Raw genomic sequence first — 12,806 nt, forward strand, 5'->3', positions numbered from 1 at the left:
AATCTGATTTCAGAGCCAAGCATGAAGCAGCTTTATTGGGCGTTAAGTCCAACATTACAAGCATTATAGAAAAGGGCTGTCCCGCCAAGCTCATGCTGCTTGACTTATCCGTGGCTTTTGATCTCATTGATCACACTATTCTTACCACCAGGCTATCTGGAATCACAGGATGCTCTAAGAATGCTGTTGACTGGATAGGATAATTTCTGGGGCCCGCTTCAACTCGGTAAACTGCACAGTACCGCAGGGATCCTGCCTATCTCCCATGCTGTTCAATATTTATACAAGATCAGTGTTCGCTCTCTTGGGCAGCCTTGGTGTTTGGTATATACGAACTATGCCCACGATACACAGATCTTTTTCATGCAACTACACCCAAGATATGGCAGACATTAATACTTTGTACACAGCAATACAATCGTGGTTGGCCTTCAATTCACTGGCTTTTAATGACAACAAAACGGAACTGTTGATGGTTGCTTCAGGGCCATGAATGAAGAGTTTAAATTCCAGGTATAGTCATTTTTTCATCCCTGGCGGTACTATTCATGTTGCTAAACAGACCTTAGGGATATACTTGGATTCACAGTTGACAATGAAGTCTCATGTCTCTCATCTCAGTTCGTCAAGTGCCTATGTGACACAACTGCTCAATCAAATTGAGCCTTTTCTCTCCCTGAAAAATAGATCGCTCATTGCCACAGCTCTGATTAACTCGCGACTAGACTACTGTAAAAGTCTGATGGCTGGAACCCCCGGGGCAAACCTGCAGTTGCTTCAAACCATCCAAAATGGGGCCGTGAGGGCAGTATGTGGGCTTTCTAACAGGCCAGACGATCATTACATCGGTTGACGGTCAAACACAGAATGACCCGCAAGCTTCTGTCCTTGACCTACAAATGCAATCTGAGTTATTACTTGAAGAATCGTCGGGAAGTTGCAAAAACCACAAAAATATTACGTTCCAATAACGATAGGAAACTCGTTCACCCTTGCTTTAAACTGGACAAATTTGGTGACGCAAACATTGATGTGCGTGCCCTAAAGTCCGGAAAGTCTTGCCACTGCGATTCGGACGTTGTCCTCCTTGACCTCTTTTGAAAACACACCTTTTTAACAATGAAGTAGGCTGAATATTTCTGTCTTTTTGTCCAATCATAGTCCCATGATGGCTTTTTTGTTTGTTCGTCTGTTCTTTGTTCTATGTGTGCCCTGAGGCCCATGGGCGTGTGGTGCTATAGAAGTGATACATACAAATAAAAAAAGAATGTATGTTTGGAGTGTTACAGTCCTAATGTTGCCTTATTAGTCTCTGGCAGGGGGCTTGTGATATCCAATGAGGAGGCTTGGAATGGAGGATTACCAGATGGTAATCCCACCACCCGATCCTCCTCAGGTCTGGAGGCCGCCATCTTCCCTGCCAGGGAACGAGCTAAGTGCTCCATCCCATCTCACCCTGATTTCCCTTTCCCTCACCACCCCATCCCACTTACCTTCTTTTTGGTTCCTTTTCAGGAGCGGACGTGCTGGGAACACTTCTGTCCCCAGAACGCCCACTCCCGATCTGTGACACACCACCATTGAAAGGAAAAAGGGACTATATGTACTCCCCTCTCCCTTTCCATGGTCGCCATTTTGTTTGTTTATTTTATTTACTATTTACAATGACCGCCATGTAAATGGAGAACGGACTACGTTTCCCCTTCCTTGGCAGCCATTTATTTTTCAATTTTTTTTTTCAGTTGCGAAAGGCCAAAGCTTTTCACAACTGAAAAAAAATGCTTTTAGTACCCTGTGCAGGGGGGGCATTACCGCAGTGGGCGCCTTACTGCTTCAGGTAATACCCTGGGACCTACGGTAACTATGGGCTACGGGACATTACCTGAAGCAGTAAGGCACCCACTGCTTAGGGCTTATTGCTTAAGTAATAAATGGATTGTTAGATGTAACACCGTTCTGTTGGACATTGTTTAATGCCTTGGGCAAATGGAACTTCAAGGTGTGTTTTAACATTATAGTTGATGCCATGCTGTATGATGCAGAGATGAAAGTATTTAATGGGCCAATCAAAGCAGGTTGTGTAAGCTTCAAGCATTGTGACTTAGCTGCTAATTTAAAATATTAGTATTTAATCAGCCAATGGGTACTAACTGCTCACCTAATAATAGTCATGTGATTCAGGGGATTTCTCATCAAGCCTGAGACTCGGATTCACCAGGAGGCCTGGGTAAGGTCAGTCATATGTCAGGGGCCCCCACAGAGGGTCTCCAACACCCCTGACTCTGTGTTGGGGTTTTAGAGCACTCCTGCGGCTTCCCTTACAGCCCATTGTATCCATGCTCCCTTCAACACACATCCTACATGTCCCCGTAGATGCTGCATGGCTTCATGTCACGTATGACAGATTCCGCTAGTTATTTCTTTTCAGTCAACAGCACTTATATTTGTGTTTTTGTTCTTTCAAGTATGAACCTACAAGTCCTGTAGACCCAAAATGCTGTTGGTGAAACGGCAGGAGTGGCTAAAAGTGCCATACGTGACATGGCCTGGGGCCACATGTCAATTATTATTCAGAATATGGGCTTACCAGTATGCAACATGAAAAAGCAGAACTGGGGGAACAGTAGTCCAGTGGACTGGACAGCTTGGGATCTCTGAGACTGGAGGTGCAAATAGACAGCTGACAGCAACTAACCTTCTCCGACTGCGCCTCGAGCGATTTTAAATTGTTGGTGACATTTTTCAGTTCCTCTTCCAGGTCACTGCATTTGCTGTAGGAAAGAAATAACATATGAATGTTTGTCATTGTGTGGCGATACTTGATATACCTACTCATTCTGTGTCATTGCAGATGCATAAACACTTCTAGTGGGCCAGTTCGTTTCAGAATATGCACTGACTATAAAGGAAAACATGGAGTTTGTTAAATACTGAATCTAAAAATATATTGGGCCTCATTACGACCCAGCCGCTAATGGGTTAACGGCGCCGTAAAAGGCTGCGGCGCCGTTAACCTATTAGCGCCTAATTACGAGGTTCCTTTGCGGGACCCGACCTTAACGGCTGGTTTCACCAGCCGTTAAAGTAGGGACCCGCAAAGGGACCTTGGTGCTAAGTATGGTGCCGCAATTTGCAGCACCGTACTTAGCGCCTTCCCCATTCCCATTGAGCCCTATGGGGCAAAAATGGGAATGGGGAAGGGCCATGGCGGCATGGGGAATTACCGCCCCGCCAACCTATTCCCCATTCTGCCATGGCGGTCACCGGCATGGATCATGGTGCTAATAGCACCATGGTCCTCCGCCTGGGTCGTAATGAGGCCCATTGTCTTCTCACATGTGCGCTACAAATGCACGTTCTAGACCCCTTAGAGGGAAATGGTGATCCACCTGCTGCATGTCTCCCAACTCAAACGTGTGTTCCAATGTTGCCTTTTCAACTGCAAGATGTATAACCATAGTTGTTATTGCTTGGGATTAAATTTCTGTTTTGTTAATTGTTACGAAAATACAGTTGCGGTTGGATACTGTAAATGTTAACAATCCACTTTTACAAAACTTTACATACTCTGTTAAGACCAGGGCTATTTAGTTTCCCAAATTCATGCGTGACAAAAAGCCATCCAGTCCTGCTTTTTTCTTGGAATTCTGGGACTGGTAGTTATGTCTTTTCCATTTTAAATTTAGGACTACAAATCTAAGCATTTCAAGAAAAGACCTTGATTGGATGACTTTCTCACGTATGGAATGGGGACACATGAGAGCTCTGTATGGCTGTTAGGACCCATATTCTGCTATATTATTAATAATAGTCTAATTAACTCCCCCATGCAGGTGCATTTCACTTCTATGGGGAGATCAATGGTTTCAGATATATGTTAGCATGATGACCCTTATGGTATGGGAGACTTGCACACCCCGCCACAGCTATTTACATGTGCTTTTAGCACTGATAACTCTCTGCAGTGATCACTGATGCACTAGGATATTATGGTCTAGTTCTGATGGGTGGTTGAGGTAAGTAGTCCCGTCTGAGGGGTCAGACACTAATAAGTCTTTGCCACGTCCTTCCTTGATGGTTTGTGTAGGTGGTGTCTGTGTGTGTGTGAGGGGCAATGTGTGATTCCTGATCGGTGCCGTCAGTGGAGAATGCTTTTGTGCTGGGCTTTGGCCGACATTCCATAGAATGTGAGGTGGGTGAAGTGTTCAGTTGACAGAGGGTCTCGGATGCATGTAGTCCTTTCTGTCTGTGGTGTGTGAAGGCGATGCATGATTGTTCGAAGACCTTGGCCGTCTGGCCAGCAGTGTGGGCTGCACTCCTATCCCCACTTAAAAGTGGTTTCTTTAAGTAGATGATGGATTATGTCTTACTGACACAAACTCTGCTCAAGTGAAATGCTTATCTTTCATATAGTTAAGCTTTATTCAAGTTATTTCGCACTTGATACGTAAATTTTATGCAGATGCTTAGTGTGAAGGCCAATGCATTTCGGAATGAAATCCTTCATCAGGGCCTATATAACATCAATTGTTGTTCAAAACAATGAATGAAAGCAACATTTCACAACAGCACAATATTATAACCAAAAGTGAAAAAAATGGATATCCATATTTAAAAAGTCCAGGATGCGCACAGATTTAACCAACCACATTTGTTCAGTCACAAGTTCAATAAGCATTTCACAACGTTTACATCAATCAATATGTGTGAAAAATCAAATGTGCCACCATGTGACCCACAGGTGCACAATTCGTGAGAGTATTGAAAACATACATACAAATGTGAAGAGTGTTGGGATTGGAGCATTAGCCGTTGTAATTCAGGAAAAACAAAAGGTAGAGAGATGTAACTAAACCCTCATTTAGAGGTCGAAAACAAGTGTAAAAGCTATAAACTCACACTGACCTTGTATCCCTCAAGATAAGCTTGCAAAATGGCTGAGCGTTCGCTAACTGAAATCGCATACGTTCAGGTGAAAATAACCGGATTCCCAAGAACATCTGTTGGAAAAAATACGTGATCACTCGGACTACTTCTCAAAACTAGTGGTAGCGTTTATTATCTCAGCAGGAACACCGGCTTACCTGAATCTGCAAGAGGACTCGCCTCAGTTCTCAGTGAAACCGCATGGACACGCGTTTCACAGTGAATATATTTGTTGTCACACGTAACCTAGGAAACAACTCGGGTTTCCTGCAGGAGAATCACGGACGAAGGAAGTGGCCATCTTAGAATGGTGTCGCTACAGCGTAATTAATACAAAAACCTACATAACCCTCCACTCATTTGTCCTCAGAGCTCTCATCAATATGTACCAGTGACACAATATAACAAAACGTTAAAAGGGAACGCAAATCTAAATTGGATATGACTGGAAGTTAACTGTGCAACATCGATCATATTTCCGTGACAGAACGGCAATCTAATGCTAACATCTCTCCTTAACGTCATGTAGTCTAGTATTCACCTAATGAACTAATAGTGGTGGACAAGAACACTTAGTGCGGGTGTGGGTACGTTCGTATGAACCGTATATCTCATTTTATGCGGATCCGCCTCGTCGGATGCTACACTACTGTCGGCGTTCTCAGACGGAGAAAGCTCATACTATAGATAAAGCCTATATGTGAAACGTTTGGAAATGGTGAGTGTGGAGAACAATTATGTCCGTCAGTTTACCAAAACTAAAGACATGAGCGTAATAATCCTGTAGTGATCTAAATGACTCGAGGTACATAGATGAAGTACACTAGTGGAGACAGTACTCTACATAACAATACGTAAATATATAGAATACACGATACCCAACTACTTAGTTAGAAAAACCAGGACTAAAAAACCGGGTCCATCTCGGCATGAAACACTTACTAGACAAGGAGGGCCACTTATCTGTGTCAAACACCACAATCTCCAATAATACACCTCTAATGATGCCTGATAGACAGGAAATATCTCAGTACAAATCGCTCACTTAAGCTAAAAACTGGATAAAGGGCACTACATGAGATATATATGTTATTTTACAATGTAAATCTCTTTCCACTGTTATTATAATTCCCGGTAAGCCTACCTAAAGTGTAATGCCCTATATAGCCATAGTGTCCTCTAATGTATAATGTCTAAATGGCCAAACACTCACACCCTTAGTTGGATATAATCATAATATACAATTAGGTATTAGTTACCTACAAACAGTCGCAATTACATCGCAGTAAGATGTGGTTGTATTAAAATCTGGCGTATTAACCTGGACCTGGAATACCTTCAAGGTGGAAAAAACATAATCATAAGCATTCAAAAAGGAAACATCTTCATAAAAAACACCTCAAATCTAACTTCTCGTTGATCCCATCAGGAGCTAGTGCGTCCAGTTTATCTATCCAAAATGCCTCTTGTTGTGCTCTCCATTTTTTCATATCTTTATTGCATTTCTTAGTAGATGGCACCTCCAGTACTGCAAACCTCAATTGGGCAAGGGAATGTCCATTAGCTTTAAAATGTCTCGCTATGGCTGAGGTCATGTTGCCATTGCGAATACATGACTTGTGTTCGTTTATTCTTATCCGTACTTTACGTGCTGTTTCTCCTACATAGTAGACGCCACATGGGCATCTAATGGTGTAGACAACATTTTATGATAAACAGGTTGCATGGTACCTCAGTTTGATTTTTACTCCAGTTTTGGGATGCATTATGGTGTTACCTTTCATTACATTGTTACAGTTACTGCAACTCATGCACGGGTAGGTGCCCGGGTGCTTGTCTGGTCTTCTGTTAGAGTCCTTACTTCTTGTGTTCACCAGCATGTTACATAAATTGATACTCCTTTTATAGGCAAACACAGGTGGTTGCGGGAACAGATCTTTAATCTGAGTATCACTCGTCAAAACATTCCACCTATTTCGAATTATTTCTTTTATTTTGTTGCTCTGTATAGCATATGTTGTAATGAAAACTAGTTCTGGATTAATCCTTTCTTTCCTTTTTGTCAGCAGTTGCTCTCTCGTCAATGTTACTGTCTTTTCACGTGCCGTTTGCAGATCTGTTTCCAGGTAGCCTCTTTCTTTTAATCTTTCTTTAAGTTGTTCCAATTGTCTTTCGCAATCTTCTGGATTGCTAACGATTCTTTTAATTCTCAGCATTTGTCCAAAAGGTAAATTGCAAAGCATATTTGGAGGGTGAAAACTCATCCGATGAAGCAAATTATTGCGATCAGTTTTTTTCGTATGTAGCGTTGTGTCAATCTTATTCCCATTAATCACTGTTTGTACGTCTAGGTAGTGTATGTTGGGGTCTCCAATTTCAAGAGTGAATTGAAGCCGTGAGTCTATACTGTTGAGGTATCCTAAGAACATCACCAATTCCTCCTTGTTTCCCGACCAAGTGCCAAAAATGTCATCGATATATCGAATCCAAGTTTTTAAATATGGTTTCCATCTCTCATTTTCAAGGATATTTTGACTCTCAAATACATACACAAAGCAATTGGCGTAAGCTGGCGCCATGGTTGCCCCCATTGCGGTTCCGGATATCTGTCTGTAGTATTTATGATCGTATTCAAAGCAAGAATGTGTGGCAATAAATTGTAATTGAAGCATCAGAAACTCTTTATTTGCTCCGATGTGTTCCGTTTGGAGTAGAAGATTTTGAACTGCCTCTTGTCCTTGGTCATGGGGTATGCTTCTATACAGACTTACCACATCAATTGTAAAAAGGATATCTTGTTCCTCTAATTGTATCCGGTTGAGTATTTGTAAGAAGTAGGTACTGTCTTTAACAAAGGTAGGGGTTTTTTGTATGATGGGTTGCAAAAAGAAGTCTATATATGTACCCAAAGGTTGCAGGATGCTCTCTGTTGCTGCCACGATTGGTCTTCCTGGGGGTTTATCCATCCTTTTGTGTATCTTTGGCAAGGTGTAGAGGTGAGGCATTTTAGGATATGCTGTAAATAAGTATGATTTGGTTTTTTCTGTGATCCACTGGTTTTCCAATGCTTCATCTAAGAGTAATTTGAGTTCATTTCTTATTTCTGGAGTAGGATCATGTGTCAGGACCTCATACGTATTCACATCCGCTAGTTGTCTGAGATAGTCTTCAGTATTCTGTATCACTATGGCACCGCCCTTATCTGCCGGTCTGATTGTAATCGAATTGTCAGTGAACAAACTCTTGATTTGAGATAGCTCTCCTCGATTCAAATTGTATTTGCTTGGGTTCTTGAATTGGATTAGAGATAAATCTTTCAGCACCATTTTTTCGAAGATGTCTATAGCTGGTATGTGAACCGGTGCGCAAAACGTACTCTTAGGCTTGAACTCTAAGTATTCACTTTCTGGCTCTGGTACAGGTGCATTTGCTGTCCCTGCAAAATAGGTTTTAAGTTTCAATTTTTGAATAAGTTTGTATACTTCCACTTTAGTCTGGAATTTGTTCGTACTATGGGTAGGTACAAATTTCAGACCTTTTTCTAATGTACGCACTTCTTGACTCGATAAAGATCTTCCTGAGATGCATGATTGTGCCATTATTGATCATTGCCGTGAAGTTGTTTTTGTAGGTACAGCCTTCTGAAAGGCCTGGCATGGTTCAAGTGTATGTGGTTGGTGAGCTGTGCAATCATGACAGGCGGCCGAATGCCTGCAGGCTTTCCCATGTGCCTGTCTGTCTGTGCTTTGTGGATGTGGCCGCTCTTGCTCCAGCCTGTGGAGGACCAGATGTGGTCTATCATTTTTGGTGATGGTGGGTGTCCTTTATATGGTGGGAGCCAGTGTTGTAAATAACATCCTCCAAAACACGTGCCTCTCTGATATGTGTCTGCTAGCATGTGAGGATCTGGGTGACCTCTGATTGTCTTAAGGGTTGGCCATGATCAATTTGGGTCCTTGTTTGTGTGCCATGTATTTTTGGCAGCCTCTTGTTGACATGTATTCACTTGGCCCTCATTCCTGAACGAAGAGAAACCATTAGGCCTTTTCGATCAGAGTTTTAGGTAATGTGAGGGGTGCCAGTGATTGGCCAGCATTATTTGTATTCAGTAATTATCTTCACGTGGACACGTGATGTATGTCAGTGGCGGTGGTGAAGCCAGGGGGAGGAGGGCAGCTGCATCCCTTGATCCCCCCCCGTCCCAAGTGCACCCCCCAGCCACCCGCTAGTGTCCTAAAGCTGGCTCTGATACTGGTGAGTGGAGGATGCGCCTTTGTGGTTCGCTCCTGTGTGATGTTTGTACTGTCCCTCTCCCATGCATCCTTTATCCTCGTTTCCTCTTTTCTATTTTTCTCCTTTCTTTGCTCTCCTTTGTTGCTGGGTGGGCGTGTATGTCACTCAGCTTCTGTTATGACTTCCACCCTACTTTCAAGCAGTATTTCACACATTTTTGAAAAAATGCAAAAGCACTTTGGCCAGGTTTCAGAAAACGATCAGCTCTGTGATCCCCATTAGCCTCTCCATCAGCAGTGCACCCCTTCGGCTATCCATATTTAAATGGTGGGAGTGCGCTTTTAGCTGGATCAGGGCCAGCCTTAGCAGCAGCAACAGCAGCGCCCTGGGTGAATTGGACTCCCCCCACGCCCTTCATCAGCAGGCGGAGGGGCGGCGAGCAGGAGCGTCACATTTTTTTTCTAACTGGCAGGGAGTTAATCACTGGAATAGGGCGCTCATGCCAATGCAAAAACGTCTCGCTCCCACGTTGGAGCAGGGAGGTAGTCATCTGAATAGGGTACTGTGCATCAGCACCCTATTGTTATTAAATGCGCTCCACCGCTGCGGGCGCATTTAATAACAAAAGGGTGCCTGCCGCGTCTTCTCCCACTACGCCAGCTTGGGGGAGCCCTTGAAAGACTCCCCCGAACTGGCGTGGCAGGGGGCTTATGGGGCCCCGGGCGGTCGACCTGCCCACCCTGCCCTAAGGCTGGCCCTGAGCTGGACCACATAACAGAAATTAGCCCGATTCCAATGTGAGCATATGTTGAAATTAGGTGTTATGCTGAAATGAGGTGTAAAATATAGAACCATATGCTCAGGGCCGCTGGATGGATATATGTAGCCTAAGTGGCATTTTGTGAAGGTTTTCGTGGCCAAAATGATGCCTCTGAGTGACCCCTGCTGGAGGTGACGTAAGCAGCGGCATATTTTCCATTGGAAGCAATGATTTCTTTGATGGTTTGCTGTATTGTGCTGCTTCATAGAATACTAACTTTGGGAAAGCCATCATATCCAGCTGAAAAATGCATTATCTATTCATTGCTCACTAAAGTTCCAAATGTGGGGATGCAAAATGAGGCCCTGTCAGCGTAAGCTCCTCCCGCATGGGGATGTTTGACCTGTATACATCTCTACCATAACCATTATTACAATTCAGTAGCCACTGAGTGGATGCTCTTCATCCATTTGGGACCTTACGCGTTTCCTCTTCTGCTTCAGTTGATGCATTTTTGAAATGTTGTCTCTGTCAAGGTCAGGATCCCCATATTTTTGCTTACGTTGAATCCATTTAGAAATTGTTATTTAACACGGAATCCCTTAGAAATATTCTCACATATCTAAATACACCCTGAGGTAGGCTCTCGTCGAGTTGGATCTGAAGGTGAGTCTTCAACATTAGCAAGGCTTCCCCTCTTGACGCCTGCAACCCTGTGCACCGTCTCATCCTATCCCAGGTTTGATAGCATTTTACAGAAATGTACAAATGCTCCTGTTATCTATCGCATCCCCAAATATAGATGTTTTCACACTGAGCCCCGCCCACCGTCGAAAACTTTCCACTCCCACCTAAACGCTGCGCCCGCGAACCACATGGTGATTTGCATTTTAGAATGTAGGCAAATCCCCGTCTTGTTTTTATCATAGGCAGTACCTGGTTTGGTTCCGTTTTTTTTAATGGGTTTTGGTAACGTTTGAATGCGTTTCATGATCTGTCTCCTTTTGTCTATGGAGTGCAAGTTTCTTAATTTTCTCTGATTAATTAATTGGAAATAACTGCTTTTTTATTTCTTACTTTTTGAGCAATGGATATAGCCCAGATCTAGCTCCAAGAGCATGAATGGACTTTCACAGAACATCCATGGTAGCAGAAGCAATTAAAATATGCATTGGCATATATCTGGCAACCGCTGGCACCTTATGCCAAGAATTTAACCCATTCGTTAGCTATTGCCCTCTTATGATGACCTGGGCTTGTGAGTAAGTTTGGGTGGGTGGATTCTTCAGAGTTGAGTTTGGGTAGATAGGTTATGCTTGTATGCCATTCAGTCTTGGGGTGTTGCTTCGGTGAGCTAGGATCGGTGTGTAGGAGGGCGGTTGCGGGGAAGGGCTGGATGGGTGGTCCGATTGCACTTGCTGGGATGAGTATGGGTTTTTAGGGTGAGTTAGTGTGGGGTTAGTGGGTTTCTCAGGGGAGCTAGTGTGTGGGGCTAGCTGGGGGAGTTTTGGGGGTAGTTGCTATGCTGAGCGAGGGTCGGCAGGCTGGACAGATTGCTTGGGACTACTAGGATGAGTTAGGGAGGGTGTTTTGGAGGGTTGCTGGGGTGTGCTACCCTGGGGAGTTTGCTAATGTGATTGTGGGTGGCACACAGTTTCAAGGAGGCTCAACTAGGGTGGATGGGTTGGATGGATTGCTGTGGAGCTATTTCTTGGGACTGTGGTGAGTTTGGCGTTCAATGGGGTGAACTTGGCGGTTATGGGGTTACTGGTGTGTGATAAGGGGGAAGGAATTTTGCTCTGATTGGCTATGGTGGGTAGGTTGTACAAGTTGCTGGGGAGGGCTTTGTGGTTTTAGTGTTCCACTTAGGTGGTTGGAAGGGGTGAATGGGGTGTGATACCGTGGGTGAGGAGTTGCTGTGGTGAGCTGGGGTTGTGGTGAGCTAGTGAGTTACTAGTATGACCTAGGGTGGTGGGTGATGCTTTGCTGGATTGTGCTATGATATTGGAGTGGGTGGGGTGATATATGGTGGGTGCAGGTTTTCTGGGGTGATGTAGGTCTTGCAGTGGTGAGCTAGGGCCTTGCCAGGTGGAGGGGTTGCTGGGGTGAGATAAGGTAGGTGTCTGAGAGAGTTTCTGAGGGGAGCTAGGCTGGGATGCTGCTATGGTGTGGTTGGTGTGCCGAGGTGGCTAGGTTGGGGTAAAGGGGTTGGGAGAGATGGTGCTGGTGAGGTTGGGTTAGTTGTGTGGGCTGAAGTTGTTTGGTGGGAAGAGATGAAGTGGAGGGGTGAGTTGGATGGGTGAGCTTGGGTGGAATGAGCTTTGGTGGGATGAAGGTGGGTCAGAATGTGTGGTGATGTTCAGGTTGTGGCTTGAGGTTGTGTGTAGGGGTGGCATTGAGTGATGCGGTGGGTGAGGTTGTATTTATATGATGTTTTGAGGTTGTGCGGTGGAATGAGATTAGGTTTTTGTGTGTGGGTGAGGTGACGTAGTGAGGTTGGGTGAGTGGAATGAAGTGGTGATGCTGTCATGTGAGATAGGATGATGGGTTGACGGTGAGTAGGGTGAATGTGGGAGGGGTTCCGATAATGTTGAGAGTGAGATTTGTGTTGGGGTGAGGAGAGGATGGAGGGATGATGTGAGATTGTGATGTCAGGTTAGGTGGTATGTAGGGCTGTGTGAGGTGGTGGGACAAGGTGGTTGGTGTGTTTGGGTGGATGGGGTGATGTGAGGTTGGGTGGGTGTTGTTTGGTGTAGGTGAAGTGTTGGGTTGATGTTGGGTGGTTATGTGGGGTTTAAATGTGGCCCCAAGACAAAAGGACATGCGTTTGGCTGACTGGGGCCTAAAAATGCAGAAATACTGTCTTAGAATTTGAAAACACACAGAA

The 12,806-nt window shown here is 44.4% G+C and overlaps 1 protein-coding gene across 1 annotated transcript in view; it reads right to left on the reverse strand.

The window, feature by feature from the left end:
• The window catches only part of LOC138573356 (tropomyosin alpha-1 chain-like), a 132,235-nt gene that overhangs the window by 21,203 nt on the left and 98,226 nt on the right, over nucleotides 1–12,806 (reverse strand). Inside the window, exon 6 of the mRNA XM_069649329.1 lies at nucleotides 2,696–2,771. Within this exon, the coding sequence (XP_069505430.1) occupies nucleotides 2,696–2,771 (76 nt within the window). The remainder of the gene's footprint in view (nucleotides 1–2,695; nucleotides 2,772–12,806) is intronic.

This window comes from Ambystoma mexicanum, chromosome 1p (assembly GCF_040938575.1).
Source record: "Ambystoma mexicanum isolate Mex_15411 chromosome 1p, UKY_AmexF1_1, whole genome shotgun sequence".
NCBI lineage: Eukaryota > Metazoa > Chordata > Amphibia > Caudata > Ambystomatidae > Ambystoma > Ambystoma mexicanum.